At 41.1% G+C, this 18,520-nt stretch overlaps 1 protein-coding gene across 1 annotated transcript in view; it reads left to right on the forward strand.

The window, feature by feature from the left end:
- Nucleotides 1–14,328, forward strand: part of PAK5 (p21 (RAC1) activated kinase 5) — a gene marked incomplete at both ends in the record, with an annotated part of 96,632 nt that extends 82,304 nt beyond the window's left edge. Inside the window, 3 exons of the mRNA XM_082856885.1 lie at nt 9,293–9,418; nt 11,940–12,074; nt 14,173–14,328. Of these exons, the coding sequence (XP_082713011.1) occupies nt 9,293–9,418; nt 11,940–12,074; nt 14,173–14,328 (417 nt within the window). The remainder of the gene's footprint in view (nt 1–9,292; nt 9,419–11,939; nt 12,075–14,172) is intronic.
- Nucleotides 14,329–18,520: the final 4,192 nt, after the last annotated feature.

Genomic DNA, 18,520 nt, shown 5'->3' on the forward strand with positions numbered 1-18,520 from the left:
ACCCCTCTGCAGTGGGGTGGTGACAGCAGAGACACGTGAGGGGCGGGGCCTGTGGCCTTCAGGGATGAGAGTGTTCCAGGAAGAAGGAACACAGCATGTGGAGAGGAGCCTGACTCTCAGCCACGTTGGCCAGGGTGAGCTCATCCAGGTTTAAGAACAAGGTGCCATATTGACTCCAGTTTCTATAGAGAAAGGAAACTTTTTTCCTTAAAAAAGAGAACAGAGATGGAGTATGACTACTCCAAGAAAAGGCTGAGAGTACAATTTATACTAATCTATTGGAGCTTTTATAGCATTCTATAGTGCAGAAGACATATTCATTTATTATCATAACATATCCCCTTAGGTCTTAAGTCAAAAGTTATTTTCGCATTCTCATATGACTGAGAGTTGGCTGGGCTCAGCCAGCCAGTACTGCTCTGACTTGCTAGATGGTGCATCTAGGAATCTTCCTCAGGCATATGTCAGGAATGTAGTGCTGACTGTTGGCTGGATGCTGAGCTGGAACTTTCCACCAGAACACCTACCATGTGGCCTTCCTTACAGCATGGAGGCTGGATTCCATGAGTGAGTGTCTCAAGAAAACAGGGTAGAAGTATGGCATTTTTATGACCTCAAAGTCACATAGTGTCGCTTTTACCATGATCACAGCCCTTCCAGATCCAGCGGGAAGGAACACGAAACTCTACTGAGTGGGAGGAGAATTGAATCATATGTCAAGAAGATCTCAGGGGCTGGACAGTATTGTTGTTGGCATTTTTGGAAATATTGTCTGTCACACAAGGTGTGCTGTTGGGAGATGCTCAACGTCATCAGCCCTTAGAGAAATGCAAATTGAAACTATGAGATATCGTTACACACCTATAAGAATGGCTAAAATGAAAAATAGTAATAACACCACTAATTCACACAATGCTGGTGCGAATGTAAAATGTAGAGCCACTCTTGAAAAATGGTTAGGCAGTTCCTTTCAAAACTGAAAATGGACTTACCATGTGACAAGCATTCTCACTCTTAGACATATATTCCAGAGCAATGGAAACTTATTTCCACACATAAACTTGCACACAAATGTTTATGGCAGTTTTATTCATCATAGCCCCAAACTAGAAAATACCTAAATGTCCTCCAGAAGGTAAATGATTAAATAAACTATGGTGTATATATACCAGGGAATACTACCCAGATCAAAAAAAAAAAAAAAAAGAATGAGTGACGCATGCAAGAACTTGGATGAACCTCAAGGAAATTATGCTGAGTGAAAAAAAAAGTCAACCTCAAAAGGATACACACTGCATAATTCCATTTATGTAACATTTATGAAATAACGTAATTATAGAGATGTACAGCATATTAGTGGTTGCCAGGGGTTAGGGATTGGAATTGTGTGGCTATAAAGGGGTAGCACCATCACCTTATGGTGATGGTATAGTCGCGTATCTTTATTTGTGACAGTGGTTGTGCAAGACTAAAATGTGATAAAATTGTAGAGTACACACACATATACACACATACACACTACATACACAAATGAGTTCATGTATAACTGCTGAAATCTGAGTGAGCTCTATGGACTGTACCAACATCAATTTCTTGGTGTTGATATTGAGCTACAGTGCATAAGATGCTAACATATCGGGAGGACTGGGTGCACATTTCTTTGTAACCTCCTATGAGCCTATATATAGTATTTCAAAATAAAATATATATTTTTTAAAACAGTGAATTGCTCAGGTTTAAAAGGATAAGTCCTTTCTGGCCTCTTCAAAGACTACAAGGGAAATTTTTTTGTTATCAACTGAAAAGAAATCGTTCACGCTTTGTCCATGATAGAAATAATATCTAGTGAGTCACTAATTTGTATTAAGCAGAGGTGTTTAAGGAGTGGTGTTTGGGGTTTGAAAGGGAAAATAAATAACATGTCATAGAGTGGTTTCAAGAATTACATGAAGTAACTAGTATAAAACCATAAGAGGTAAACCAGGTACATGGTAGATGCTCAGAATGAAGGCAATCCCCCTGCCCTTGCAACTAAGGGTTGAGTAAATTCCTCCACTCAACCCTCCACGATTTTTCCTTGGCCTGGGGCTTGCATTTAGGAGATGATACTTAGGGGCCACTAGGCAGTGAGTGACTAACTTTTATCAAATTCATTGGCTGAAATAGAATTCAAACCCATGACCTCTTAAGCCCAATGCATCTATTAAAAAGAGGCATTTACAAGTAATCTTTATGGTTTTTCTTTTTACTATAAATTGGTTGCCACACTTTAAGAATTAGGAGATTTCACATAAAATTTCAGATTCCTGTCTCCCTTGAAAAAAATCAAAGTGTCTGGCAACACTGTGCCTGACTTCACACATGGCGGTAATGGAGGTGGTGTGATGAGGGTGCAAATGTTGTTGGTGCCCCACCCTTATCTTCCCATTTCAGTGCTCGCTAAGTCCACCTCCAAATGCCACCACCTGCATCTCTTTGCCTGGGGACTTCTCTGGCTACTGTAGTCTGCTTTTGCAGAACAAAGCAGCCTAGAAATTCCAGGAAATTAACATTCATGCTTCCCAGGAGCAGCCCTGAAAAAGTGATGGGAGTTGGTATATAAATACCCCAGCTCTCTCGCCCTTGGATGGAATAGCTCTGAGGCACATATTCTACACAGTCTCCCAGATGTCCTCAGCAGGATTAAGCTCTAGTTCCCATGGTGGTAACTTCCTTGCTGATTAACCCTTGACTGACTGCCTTCCCTTCTCTGTTATACTTCCCCATTTCACTGCTAGTGTTTCCTGTATCTCCCCAATAAATGCCTTACACTGAATCCTTGTCTCAGCATTTTCTTCTGGGAGAGGGGGGCCCAAACTAACATAACACCCAGAAATAAGAAATATGTTTGTGCCCTTTCTCCCACAGGATTTGAAGGGAGGGTTAAAGGACAAATAAGGGGCCATAGACGGGCAACCAGAGCCTATGAGTGTTCCACACCTTCTCTACTGGGCCCCTGACAATCAGCTGGAAATTAGTGTCTCCTTATCAGGGGCGTGTGTCCCTAGTTTTCCATTGTCTCCACTGACTCATTTAATTCGTTGGTATTATTGGGTTGGCCAAAAAGTTCATTCGGTTTTTTCCATTAGATGTTACGGGAAAACCTGAGCAGAATTTTGGCCAACCCAATATTTTCCTGGCTCCTTTAGCCATTTGAATTTTGTTGGCTCTCAAATTGCTAGAATTTTACAATTAGAGGAAGACCTGAAGATTATCTCCCAGAAGCTCTTCTTAAATAGAGACTTGGGCATATTAAATAGCTTGCTTAAATTCATTCCTTTCCAGTAGTCTCTGAGATACACCCAAACACTCCCTCCACAGAAGTTATTTTCTAATGCAGGGAACACAGCATGAAAAGTCAGGAGACCCCAGGGTTGAGTTCACTGCTAAAACTGTCACATAGTCTTGGGCAAGTTCCTACCGCTCTCCGTGCTGTGCCAAGTGGCAGAGGGGCTGGCTGAGGCCTCTAAGCCATTCCAGCTCAGCCGCTATGATGCCTTCCCTCTCCTCTCGGGTTTGGCTGCTGAAGAAGTGAGTCTTCAGCTGGAGGCACCCTCATCAGTCTGACCCCTTCTATTACCTCTGTTCCTTTGTCCCTGGGTCATTGCTCTTCTTAAAACAAGTTCTCAGATTTTAGTGAGCAACACAACCCCTGGAGACCTTAGCAAAAAACAGATTCCTGGGCCGTTCTCTCAGAGATTCTGATTCAGTCAGGCTGGATGTATCTCTGAGCAATTTCCAGCTGATGATACACACTTGAGTACCATTGCCTTATAGGAAGAACCCAGGAACCAGGCACAAAAGCAGCCATCTTTCTGCCTTAGCAAAAATCTGGAGCAGATACAAGAATTCTTTAGAGCATATGCAATTTACAAAACGAAGGTTTTATATTTTATTTTAAACCTGTAGCTATCTTGTGGGTAGATTCTCTTTTGCTCCTCCTCTTGCAAATTTTTGTGGGGCCCCTTACTCCTAGCCAGGATGCATTGAGATGGGTAAGATCTCAGGTTTAGTAGCAGCTTTGTCTGACCTCTGAGCTCTAGTTCCTTGTCTGGCCCCTGTGGACCAGCTACATCTCCTCTTAGGGGGTGGGCAACATGCTTGCTTCAGTTCTCTTAGCCTAACTGCATTAGTGAGACAGAGATGGTTTCCTAAGTACCCACGTTGTACAATCCTATCTAAAATAAGGCTCAGCTTAAAGTCTATGTGATTTGCTTTTGTGTGTGTGTGTGTGTGTGTGTGTGTGTGTGTGTGTGTGATTTGCTTTTAATAACTGCCTACAATGCTTTATTATACTCATTACCTGAGTTCTTATTATCTACTTGCAGATTTATTTGGACGAATGTTGTGTGCAATTATGTTCTTTTAGAAAATTGTCTCTTTTATGTACTTGAATGAGTAAAAAAATCATGCAAAAGCACTTATACTCCTACAACAGAAGAACAGGCCTGGCTTCCAAGTGTTGAGTTTCAATTTCTCATCTTATATTTTGTCACGGAGATAATTATTAGTCTGTCAGGTTTGGTATCTTTTTTTTAATGTCTGGAAAAAGAGAGCCACACTAGAGGCTTTAAAATTAAAGCCAGTTGAAATTAAAACTGCCAATACCAAAATGCTGATACAGTCACCTCCTGAATCATTCAGGTTTCTTCATTTTACAGGTAAACAAAATATATTGGCAAAATTGTTCCTCCTTTACTATCTGTGTCATAGGGTTGCAAACTTACTCAGGCTTGAACTTTGGAAATAACCACACACACACACACACACACACACACACACACACACACACACACGCATAACCTCGACTTCTTCACAAAGCCCCACTGACTAGAATTTTTTTAAAACTCTATTTTAATTCAGTCTATTAAATTTAGTCTGCTTAAATAATTTAAACATTGTCTATCAGAATTCAGTCACATTATTGTAAGGTTAAACTGATACCTTTAAACCCTCAGTCTTTCAGTTTTGGCTGCCACCTGCTTTTTCTTTCCACCTCCCACCCCCATCTTCCTCAGGATGGAGACAAATGTGGGTTATGGGACCTCGGGGTGAAGGAGATACGATCCATCTTCTTGTTCCTCGCTGGTCCCTGCCTTGGCGTGACAGCCTCTTCTGCTACCTGGACTCGTGACCAGTGAGCATTAGCTGGTCCCATCAGCTGCTGGTCTTTTCAGGAAGAGGCTTCTCTGCAGTATTTTACTCCAGCCTCTTTCCTCAAGTCTTGAAAGCTATCCTTGAGACTGCCTCTCATGTCAACCATAGGCTTGTGCCTGGCCCTGTTCCTTCACTGAGATTTGGAGGAGCTTCGGGAGCCCTGCATACCACACAAAGGCCATGGAAGCCAGTAGCATTGCCTCAAGTTCATTTCCACCCACTCTGTTGCGCCATCTTTCCATGGAGGCCATGTTGGGCATAGCCAAAGCTGATGTGCAGCTGGTATTCACCAGTGTATCTGCACCCATTGTTAAAATGTTGCAATATTCTCATGCTTGTTGGTTAATAGCCACTGTTTCCAGTCATTGGAGTATTATCCCCCATGACCCCAGCCCTTTACCAGGATGCCCCTTGCCTCATTAAGGATGGTAATGCCCACAGGATAACTCCAGAACAAAGCTCAACTTTATGTCTAGATTCTGACTGGTCTAGATGAATCTGGTTATTAAATATTTTTAATATTACCTCTGAACACAGATGCATGTGGCTCCTCTCCCTTGTTTGTGTGGGGATGTATGCTACTCAGATATTTCTGAAGCACACCACCATCTGCTCGGGGTGGTAGGAAATGGTGTATAATAAAGAGTTGGGGCCTGACATAAGTTACTGCTCTTTGTCCTCTTCTGCAAATAATCCTTGGCTAAAAGTGATGGACTGTAGGGCTTTCACTTCTCAGAATTGTAGAAGCCTTTTACAATAGGGCAGCAAGGATTATGGACCAGCTACCATGGCCATAGGTCACTCTTCTTTCTTTTTTAATGGATTATTCTTTTCTTTTTTTGGCTGTGTCTTGCAGCTTGTGGGATCTTAGTTCCCCAACCAGGGATTGAACCCGGGCCCCAGCAGTGAAGGAGCCAAATCCTAACCACTGGACTGCCAGGGAATTCCCAGGGCAGTCTTCTTTATACCACATGGACATTCCGTGATCTGACACATCTGGGCTTGATTCTTGCTATGCCAAAGCAATTGAGAAAAATCATATCTCTGTTAAACCATCTTTCTCTAGCATTCCATCTGGTGCAATCCAAATTGAAGGAGTCCCATCCCAAACCACACCCCACTAGTCTTGGCCTGATTAGAGAGCAGATCATGAACAAGGAAATGGAAAAAGAAAAAATAATAATTTCCAAAACATTACCTCCATTTCATCTGTGTTACAACTTTGATTCTAGAAACAGTTGTCTTCAGTAAGTCAATGATGGCTTCAGAAGGAGCACCAATGTGTTTTCTATCACGTGATCTGTTGTCCCATGTATGTATGTATATATATGGCAATATCAGATAATATCAATCTAGTAGCATGAGTTTTTTGATTATCTACTGTTTTCTCAGCTCTTAAGGAGCACAGCGAGGCTTCATAATTAAAAGGCAGAGCTATTGCCCCTGAGCAATGTCATTTCTAGCTGAGGGAAAATCTCAGCATCAGAAAACAGTTCAAGATTAAATGAATACTAAATTCTCTCAAATTTGGTGAGGGGAGAGATCAATATAGCCTCCTGAGAAAAATTCTGGAGGAAGTGAGAAGTGATCAGGGCCTTGAACTATCCTTAAGAATTGAATATGCTTCCCAACTAAGATTAGGAAAAAGGCAAAGATATCCCCTCTTACGACTCCTTTGCAACATCATACTAGAAGTACTAGCTAATGCAATAAAACAAGAGAAGGAATAAAAGGTATACATACTGGGAAATAAGAAATAAAACTATCTTTGGTTACAGGTGACATGATCATCTATTCAGAAAATCTGAAAGAATGAACAAGAAAATCTAGAGCTAATAAGTGATTATAACATGGTTGTAGGATATCTAGTTAATATACAAAAGTCAATCATTTTTCTATGTACCAGCAATACAAGTGGAATTTGAAATCAAAAACACAATGCCATTTATATTATCACCCTCCAAAACTAGATACTTAGGTATAAATCAAGCAAAATACATACTACATCTATATGAGAAAAACTACGAAACTCAGATGAATAAAATTTAAAAAACCTAAATAAATGGAGAGGTATTACATTGGATAGGAAGAACTCAGTATTGTCAAGATGTTACTTCTTCCCAACTTGATCTATAGATTTAATGCAATCTCAGTCAAAATCTCAGTGAGTTATTTTGTAGATATTGACAAATTGATTCTAAAGTTTATATGGAGAGGCAAAAGACCAACATAATCGTCAACACATATTGAAGAAGAAGAACAAAGTGCAAGACTGACACTACCTAACTTTGGGACTTTTTGAGACAGTGTGGTATTAGCAAAGAATTGACAAATAGACCAATGAAACAGAATAGAGAGCCCAGAAGTAGACCCACATAAATAGAGTCAACCGATCTTTGACAAGGGAGAAAAGGCAGTAAAATGGAGCAAAGATGGTCTTTTCAACAAGTGGTATTGGAATAACTGGACATCCACATGCCAAAAAAATGAATCTAGACACAGACTGTATACCCTTCACAAAAATTAACTCCATGTGGAGTTAAAGAGTATCTAGCAAGAGCGCCTAAAAAGAGAAGAGGTGAGAGTTGGGACCCAAACTCCTGGAAGCCCCAGTATTTAAGTTGTGGGCAGCAGAGATAGAGCCAGAAAAAAAGGTCGAAAAAAGTTCAGAGAGGTATCAAGAGAATCAAGGGAGAATTTGTGCCTTAGAGACTATACCTTTGATCTATGGAAATTTTAACTTCAAATGACCATTCTGAACCATTGCCAAACAATGCCTGAATCATTGATTTTTTTTGTTTTGTTTTGTTTTGTTTTCATTTAATGTATTCTGTCATCACCAATAATCCTAAACAATCTTTTTCAATGAGGCTATCTGAAGTTCAGACCAGGTCACCATGAACAAGAATCAAGCCTCCCAGAAATAAACTGAATCCTGGTCACCTAGAATAAACTGGCAGGGTGCCTGAGGGTGCAGTATGTTCTTAAGAGTATTTAATTTCAGGGTGTTTTTCTTTTTGATGACCTCTAACGTAAATAACATATATGTATATTGGGTAATTAAGATGACCACCTTGTACCCCTGGTAACTAATTGTTCACACCCAGTTTCTATGCCCTCATTTCCACTTGCATTGATATTCACATTGGCAACTTCAATTGTCCTGAGAAAAGGAGGAAAACCAAAAGAAAAGGGGAGCCAGTACTTAAAGTGATATCTCAGCATCCTTTATAAATGGGGTCTTGCAATAATTCAAACATAGAAATGAGGTTAGTTATTTGAATCATCTCATGGTACTTAGAAATCTAAATGTCTTCGGTGTAAAAAAAACCCCTAAATTGCAGCAGTTTGTACAAAACTCGTGTTGAGAATAGCAGTTTACTTACACTAAAGCATCATCTCTTACATTAAATGAAAGTAGTAGGTTTGAATTTTAATGAATTTGTTTCGGGTGTATTGTAAATTTTGGGATTTCATAATTTTATAAAAGATAGCAGCAGCAGGAGTTAAACATTTGCAAATCAATCCTGCTGGAGCCATAAGAGGTTTTTTCACTAAAATGGATTGTACCTTTCCAATAAAAGGGTCTGATAGCCCCTTCTCTGGTATTTTCAAGGCCTGTTAACAAGAGATGGTGGTTTTGTTTTGAATTTGAAACTCTTTCTATATTTCTATATCTCGAAGCCAGTATTTTTTTAAATTTATTGAAACATAGTTGATTTGCAGTGTTGTGTTAGTTTCTGGGGTACAGCAAAGTGATTTGGTTATACATATATATAAGAGTTTGCATCTACTAATCCCAAACTCCCAGTCCATCCCTCTCCCATCCCCCCTCCACATCCACTTGGCAACCACCAGTCTGTTCCCTATGTCTGTGAGTCTGTTTCCCATGTCTGTGAGTCTGTTTCTGTTTCGAAGATAAGTTCATTTGTGTCATAGTTTAGATTCCACACATAAGTGATATTGTATGGTATCTGTCCTTCTCTTTCTGACTTTCTTCACTTAGTATGATAATCTGTAGGTCTGTCCATGTTGCTGCAAATGTCAGAGCCAGTATTTTTATATTGTTAGTTTGTTGCATTCCTTTCCTTTTCAGATAAAGTTGTCTGACTTTGGTTTCTGTGCTCAAGTTTCCAAAGAGGTGCCAAAGAGGAAATCACTGGTTGGCACACCCTACTGGATGGCACCTGAGGTGATTTCTAGGCTGCCTTATGGGACAGAGGTAAGGGAGTGATGGTCATTGTTGGGGAGTGGCAGGGTCTGGTTAGGCTCTGGATGCAGGGGTTCTGAGATCATTAATGACCACAGGAGATCAGGGTAATGACTTTTAACTCCACATTTGATCCCCATTCACTAGGCTTGTCACAGAGTAGGTTGTGGAAGAAGGGAGACTGGCCATCCCTGGGATATTGCCACAACATTGATCCAGGAGCGTATTTAGGTCCCAAGTTGACAGTGGGAGAGAGTCACTCAAACTAATATCTTACCCTCAGGGCCAAAGAGTGCACAAAGCGAGAAAATGCAACCTGAAAAGTGGCCGGAGACACACAGATGAGTAGGTGTGATGATTCAAAGGATAGAATGTCAGAGAAAGCTCCACAGGATTGGGGTTAATATTTGGATGAGAAATAATGTTTTGCTATAGGAAAAATCATATACGAATATTGCAACATATTTTAAAATATGGCAAAATGTTTGTTTCCTCTGAAAAGGAAATAATCACTCATAATCTATCTTTTAATTGGTTTTTGTTTTTTTAATCAAAAAAATGTTTGATCTTTTTTTATTGAATGAAAGATTCTTTAAATTCTACAGTGCTTTATAATTTTTTAAAGTTTCACACACATGGGCTTCCCTGGTGGAGCAGTGGTTGAGAGTCCGCCTGCCGATGCAGAGGACACGGGTTCGTGCCCCAGTCCGGGAAGATCCCACGTGCCATGGAGCGGCTGGGCCTGTGAGCCATGGCCGCTGAGTCTGCGTGTCCAGAGCCTGTGCTCCACAACGGGAGAGGCCACAACAGTGAGAGGCCCACGTACCACAAAAAAAAAAAAAAAAAAAATTTCACACACATGATTTCATATAATTCTATAATAAACTTCCCTTTTTAAAAAAATTCTCTATCCCTGTACTGCCCTTCCTCCTTTCCCTCTCCCCACTGGTAACCGCTAGTTTGTTCTCTGTCTCCATGAGTCTGCTTCCTTTTTGCTTTATTCACTAGTTTGTTGTAGTTTTTAGATTCCACAGATAAGTGATATTATACAGTATTTGTCTTTCTCTGTCTGACTTGTTTCCCTTAGCATAATGCCCTCCAAGTCCATCCATGTTGCTGCAAATGGCAAAATTTCATTCTTTTCTATGGCTGAGTAGTATTCCATTGTATATATACCACATCTTCTTTATCCATTCGTCTGTTGATGGACACTTAGATTGCTTCCATACCTGCTCATAATCTATTAAGGGACAAGGTTTGGATACATAAAACGAGGGGCCAGAAGTGGAGGAGGGCCTTCTAGGGGGATGATAGTGTGAGTAGAAGCTCTGAGACACACACACACTACACACACATACACACAGAGGTAAGGAGCTCGTTTCACCTGGGCACACAGTGTTTCCACACATCATGGTGCAGACGGTGATCCTAAGAGAGGAGAAGCCTGCAGGTGGTGGCACAGACCAGTGAGCAAAGGAGAGTGGCAGAAGTTCAGGCGGACTCTGCTCTCTTTCCCCAGTTTACTTGCCCTTGGATGAATAACTGTGGTCCCAAGAGCATCAATTCTCAGTGAAGGTCACTGTGCGGGTGAGAGCAGGAGTATGAATAACTGATAAGAGGTGTAATGATGTTGGGAGGGGGAGGCGACAGTGCCTGGGAATTTATAGCACGGCTGTGGCTCCTCCTTATCCTGACTTCCCATTCTTTACCCAGAAATGATTGCTTGTTGTCTCCCTTTCTTTCCCTCCATTCCCTGAACATGGTTTTATAGATCATGGTTTTGTGCACACTGCTTCAAAGTGATAAAACACAAAGGAATGGGTTTCCCTGGTGGCGCAGTGGTTGAGAGTCCGCCTGCTGATGCAGGGGACACGGGTTCATGCCCCGGTCAGGGAAGATCCCACATGCCGCGGAGTGGCTGGACCCGTGAGCCATGGCTGCTGAGCCTGCGTGTCCGGAGCCTGTGCTCCGCAGCGGGAGAGGCCACAGCAGTGAGAGGCCCGCGTACCGCTAAAAAAATAAAAATTAAAAAGAAAACAAAGAAAAATAATACGGCGGCAAAACACTATTTTTAAAAATCAAATTAATAGAAGAATCAGTATATATTGTGCTGTGCAATGTAGCTCTTTGGAGTTTGTTATGAATATGCCAAAAACTTTTCTTATGGTTTAAATGCAACTTTCCTCTCTGTTCATAACATAAAACTTTGGATGGTTTTCACATCTGCCCTGTAGACCATGAACCACCCAAGTTAAAAGGATTAGAAGAAAGTTCTAAACTTCAGTGTTAAGACATTCACGTGTATCTAATTGTCAGAATCTTCATTGAAGTTGTATTTTAAAAGCAGACAAAGACCATTAGCAAACACTTGGTCACTCAACAATTCAGCCTATATATATGAATTGTATATTTTGAGAGGTTACAAATCCCATATTAATTTATGAATGAGTATGAATCTATCGGGGTCCCTGACACATCCAACCTTTCAGAAGGTTCTCTTTGCCTGAGATAATCAGTGTGGTGTGCCTAACAGGTGGACATCTGGTCTCTCGGGATCATGGTGATAGAGATGATTGATGGCGAGCCCCCCTACTTCAATGAGCCTCCCCTCCAGGCCATGCGGCGGATCCGGGACAGTTTACCTCCAAGAGTGAAGGACCTGCACAAGGTGAGAAGCAGCAACCGTTGCTGAAGTTCAACATCATTCTTCGATTTTTCCATCTCTCTGTAGTTTTAAAGACTGGCATATCACATCCAGGAGTAGATCCTGGTTTATGGGCATGGACTTTGGAATTCGAGTTGCTTGCATTCAGAGCTCTGCTATTCTTGTTCACTCGCTTGGGCAAGTGAGTCAGCCACTCCATCTCTGAAGCTCATCTGTAAAATGGGGTACAGCTGCTTCTCTTTCATGGGGTTGGCTCTACTCTGCACTCCCTCCTTGAGAATCTATTGCATGCTGGGGACTGTTCTAATGGCTGGGATATAGCAGCTCAAAACCCCACATTTCCTGACTCTCATAGAGGTTGCATTCTAGCTGGGGAAGCAGTTAATAAACCACACACAGATGGATGAATAAAATAATTTCAGAGAGTGGTACCTGCTATGAAGCGAATAGAACACTGTGATGTGATGGAAGGGGCCGGAGAGGGGGCTGGAAGCTAGTTCTGGCTGAGGGGTGAAAGAGGCCCTTTCAGGGGACTGGAGCCCGATTGGAAAGAAGGAGTAAGTTATGCAAAAAGATCTGGGAGAAAAATGTCCCAGGCAGAGGGAGGAGCAGTGTGAAGAGCCTCAGCCAGAGCAAAGTGGGCATGGGGAAAGGGTGAGGCATGTCAGAGGGTAGGCAGGGGCTAGATTGTGCAGGGCAAAGAGCAACATGTTTAAGGGACCAAGTAGGGCCTTTCCTGTTGTCCAAAGATTGTCGAGTAGGGCCAAGCTCAGAACATATGATACTAAGTCAAAGAACTGCCACTGTGGGGGCCACCAGTGGGGGCAGAGCTTGCTGAGAGGTGCTGTCTCCACAGATCAACTCTATAAATGCTGACCCCTCCCATCCGCCTCCTGACAATAAGAGAGGGAGTGAGGCTGCCTTAGGTGAGGGGATAGTTTGTAATGGTTGCTTCTCCTCTTCCCTCACCCCTAAACCTTATGGAAGAACCCCAATAGAATCACTCATAGAGGTTGTGTGGATCTGCCAAAAAGATGGGAGACTGCTTGAATTGAACAGGAGATTGAAATTTGTACTGCATTGGACTGGGTTTAAATAATAAACAGTGGCTAAAATAGTATGGTATCAAATAATCCCACACCCAGTACGAAGGAGTGTGATGCTCTTCAAAGTCACAGACAAGAGCAGCTTTCATCCTAATGGTCAAAAACTGGAAACCTTCCAAGGTTGTTTCCCAAAGGGATAAGTGATATGTGGGATGATTCAGCAGTGAATACTACACAGCAATGCAAAGGATACAGCTTTTGCCACCCACATCACGGATACATCTCACAGACACGATGTCGAGTGAAAGCAGCTAGAGAGAGAAGGGTTGACAGCCAATGACTCCATTTCTATAAAGGACAAAATCAGGTAAAAATTTATCTTATCAGAAGTCAGGATAGTGGTGACCCTTTGCAGGGAGACAGATATTTATTGGAAGGGGGCTGGAGGGAGAGATGTTCCATATTTTGATAGGGGTGGAGAATATATAGGTGTAAATATGTGTTTAAAAAAAACTACTGTAGAATATAAACTTTTTATACGCTCGAATATACGTAAGCTATACCTCAAAAAGTAAATTACATGAAATTAAAGGAAAAATGCTGTCTCTGTCAGATATCCTTAACAGAAGTTTGTTTCTCTTCAAGAAAGGGATTCCACAAAGCCTAGATGGTTTCAGTGGTTACACAGAAAACTCATTCCACGTTTACACCACTGTTCATCAAACATGTGTGGCCAGCACCTATACACAGTAGGCACTTCTTAATAGCTGCTACTGTCGCTATTATACCACTATTATTTTATTTAGTAAATATTCTTTGTCATACCATCATTTACTCCTATTATTTCAGACTTGAAGAAGGTAAGGAAAACAGCATATGTTAAGAAAGGCAATTACTGCGTTTGCTTCCATAACCTCTTTCTCCTCAACCTGACATTCTGGAATTTGAAGATGTTGATAGAATGACTTTCCTGGGAATTCTCTGGGAACCCATTTTAGGGGAAGTGGGTTGGGTGTCTGTGTTAGTCCTCAAGATGATATCTTGCATTTTCACAGGTTTCTTCAGTGCTCCGGGGATTCCTAGACCTGATGTTGGTGAGGGAACCCTCTCAAAGAGCCACAGCCCAGGAACTCCTCGGACATCCATTCTTGAAATTGGCAGGTCCGCCATCTTGCATTGTTCCCCTCATGAGACAATACAGGCATCACTAAGCAGAGGATTCATAGAGGTGACAAAGCTAGATGAGAACATGAGAATAATTCAGGAGAACACAAGGAAACCAGAGAACGTGTAACAGACCTGTATATTCCAGACCAGCTGATTGATGGGACAGTGTGTTGACCGGCAGGGTTTGGCAGACCAGGGCATCTTCTTGTGTCTTAAACAGGCATCTCTCCACTAACAGCTGGTGTGGTCATTTGGAACACGGCTTTAATAAGTCATTATTATATTTTTCAGCCTTTCATCCAGCAAATCAGAATGACTCAGTACAAACTCCGTTATGATATATCCTAGCCACATGCAGGGTAACGCACAGGATTTTCTATATTGAAAGAATACTTTTCTGGCAAAAAATAGAAAGGATAACAAAAAGCACTTTTTCTTAATGGTAGCAGTGTAATGTATTTTGCAATGAATTTGTAATTTTTCTGTACAATAGTTTTGATAATTTATAGTACTTTGATGTCACGTAGCCATTGTATTGGTTGAAGTAATACCTGTTTACTAGCAAGAGTTTGAACAAAGTCTTTCCTACTTTTTTATCCCTTTCAGAGAACCAACAATTCTTTAGGAACTTTGAATACTGAATGACTCTCAATCACCATCAGCTTTAGTAGAATATCTTTCTTATCTTAACAAGTGTCTTATGTAATGGAAGAAGACTTAAGAGTGATGGTGATGGGGGTGCACATTCCATTTATCCAGCCCAAAATAATACAGTACAATAAAATGTGAGCCACAGTATACCACCAAAAGTACTCCTTGGGAGAAAGCTAAATATTCTGAAAAATCACATTTACCTTCAAGCCTGTTAGTAGCAAACCATCTTTTGCACAGCAGGATGTTTCCCCTAGTACCCTCTCTTAAAGGGGTATGATGTCCCCTTGGGGCCAAATTTCCCCTCCAAGGAACAATTTTAGTGCTAGGATCATTTGATGTACTTGTAGGAGGCTGTGAGCTCCACGTCCTACCCCTCCGCCATCTTGATCCAACAACCCAGTGCTAGGATCATTTGGACTCCATTCCCCAAACTGAATGTTTCAAGAAGGCTGTGAGAATTCCAGTCTCACAAAGGGAAAAAAGAGAGAAGTGGGCAAGATGTTTGGTTTTGTTCATTACTGTTTTTAAAACTCTGTGTGCTAGCACACCAAACTCTTGTCTGTAATTTACCTTCGTCGCTATTGTTTCTGTATCATACTGGAAGTCTGGATTCTAGAGAATGAATTAGGGAGCGGGGATTTTCCCGGGTGTGACTCGAATTCAGTTGTGACCATGTTCTGTGTTTCCGACATAGGAGAGTTGTGCTGCTGACTAGATCTTCTTGAATGTTGATAAACACGAATGACTACTACAATACATTTTGTGTTGCTTGTTGGATGAATTTGCATGTTAACTGTAGGCCAATATAGATTTGCCTTTAAGACTCTGGAAAAGCTACATAGTCATCATTAGTTTCTATTACTTCTGCATCCAATGAAAGCCATTTTTTACCAAACTGGAAAACCAGAGGCTTTTCTTAATTTCACATACTGTAACAAATATGAATTTAAAATTGTGAAAATGCTCTGGTTGCTCTAAGCCTAATTAAGAATGTTTGTAATTAATAGGTTGCTAATTATTTATTAAAGTTAAAAAGGAAAAAAAAGGCATCAAATGACCTTCTACTGATTAGATTTTCAGTTTTTCCCTAAACTGGAAATGCCTCATTATAAATAGTATCTATAATTTTGTTTCATAAAACACAACAAATCAATGTTTTATGTAAAATATTAAAATATTAATATAAGTATGTACGAATTAAAATAATCTAAATCCAGAAAATGGAAGTCCTAAAAGTTCATGGAACAGACTGTATTCATTTAACCAGGACTATGTAGAAATAGAAAGGAAAGAAAAAAAATCTTTTCTTAACCAGAGAAAATATTAAAAACCATTGCAGAAAATAGTGGATTTTGGATTCCAAACATTTTCGACAGTGTAATAGAAATTTTTCTGTAATTTTCTTATCACTGCCTCTTTTTTAAAGTCTTCATTGAATTTACCAAAAGTTACTGTAGCTTAAAAGGTTGTGTGAGCACTAACTATTGGCAGAAAACGCACTTGCAAATAAAAATAAATGTTTGCCTTTTTCCCATCGTGTTATTGGAAACTCTGGTAATTTCCTGAATTTGCTTCTTAAATAACAAGAATGGTGTCTTTATGATCTTGAGGAATGCAAATAAGTTGCTATAAAATTATATGTAATATCATGTTGACACGAAGCAAAGATAAATATTCCCATCCCCACAGGTTATAAGCAGTGTAAGACTATGATGTAGATACCACTATTGAAAAAAAAATTAAATTCTGGAAGGCCAAATTCAAGGAAAGCCAGATTCATGGCTGAAGGTTCCTACTCTGCTGTTCCAAAGACGGTGAATTGATCTGATTGCTTTTACCCACGAAAGATATAAAAAAGGAGATGTTCTGGATTAGAGAAGCTCTCTGGTAGACTGGAAGAAAGTGTTGGGCCCCCTCCTCCTGTTTGGGTGACAAGGAAGACATTAACATTTATCCCATGAAGTTGAGAGTGATACTGGTAAATAAAGAGTTCATTTCTCACCTGGAAATTTCAGAAAGTGAAAACCCTCAGGAAATAACCTGAGATAGCAGGATGAGACCTCCTAATAGTAGTATATTGTGTGCCAGGGAAGAGAAATATGAAGGCAACCTTCCCCAGGCAGGTCCCTGAAGCCACTGGAAGGCACAGAAGAATACACCAATTTCTTCTGCTTATGATGGTGCATAGAGAGAGAGCAGGGAACATGGCAACCACTTAACTAAGTAATGGGGTGATACCCAACTTGAAGAGTGCATTGGAGGTATGCACCATGGGGGGAAACAAAGGGAAATATGGCTGCTTTTCTACAGTGGGCAGGGTCGGGGAGGAGCTGAATCTTACTCTAAAAACCACATATATCATCTACACCACGACCATTCTAAAAGCAGAAGCTGTAGTTTTCAGGGGGACACAAATGAAACTCAGGCATCTCCTCTTCCTCAACAGAATATCCAAGGCAGCTGACTGCAGCCAGCTGGGTTACTGGAATCTCCCTTCCCCACAGCTCCCCATAGGTTTGAGCCATGAGTTAGTCTGAAACTCCATGATTTGAAGGAGGGACTCAGAAGAAAGAAAGGGAGGATAAGAAGGCACACCTTGTCCCCTGCCACTGCCTATCCACTCTACTTCTTTCTCTCTGATACAAGTTTAGCTCAAGCAAAGGGGAGGGGAGTTATTTTGATTTTTAATGAGATTGATTTTTTTTAATGGATTAGGCAGATGGAATCAGTCTGAGTTATGGTTGTGTCCCCATTACCCACTGGGACGAACACACTCAGTAGCAATTACTAGAAAAATAAAATCATTCCATGAAGTTATCAACTCAATGAGTTCAGACTCGTTGGGCAAACCAATCGAGTGAATGTCCCTGTGTCATCAAAGAAACGGTAATGAGATTCGAGGCAGAGAAACGACTGATTTGGTCTGAAGCAGCTACAAAATGTACAGGCAGGAGCAGTTCTGTGAAAGTCACATGATATAGTACAAATCCAAATTGTGCAGCAAACCCATCAACGTAAGCCTTGAAATGTGTGCATTTTGAGTTAAGTGAATAGATGACCTTAGTGTGGGTTCTGCCAAAAGGAGAACCTAAGACAGACACACAAGTCCTTCCTGGAAGATGATCCCAGGAAGCTCATTCAACATGGCAGAGTAGATACATGAGACCAAGAGGGACAGAAATTTGAAAAAAAGGTGTGTATTAATGAATGGGTCACCACTATGGGTGCCTGGGGCTCAGTCCCACTGCAGACCTTCTGGGAGAGATGCTCCAGAATCGTCCTTCTAGCAGTGAAGTGGCTGGGGTATTTATCCACCATCTCCTATCCCTGGTTTGTTGAGAGTTGCTCCATCTAGGGCATCATCCCGCAGAACGTCCATCTTGCCCTGTAGGTGGGCAAAGTTTGTTCCCTCCAACTAAGAGGGAGGGAGACATGGGAAGCTGTGGGCAGGTACAGAAACTGTCAGCAAACAAGCTCCAGGAAAGACCGAGGGAACATGGGTGGGACCCCAGCAATGTCTCCTACATAAATAGATCTGATGAAGGATAAAAAGGGGACTTGACGAAGTCTGAGGGTTCCTGA

This window comes from Leucopleurus acutus (genome assembly GCF_964270905.1).
Source record: "Leucopleurus acutus genome assembly, chromosome: 16".
Lineage (NCBI taxonomy): Eukaryota > Metazoa > Chordata > Mammalia > Artiodactyla > Delphinidae > Leucopleurus > Leucopleurus acutus.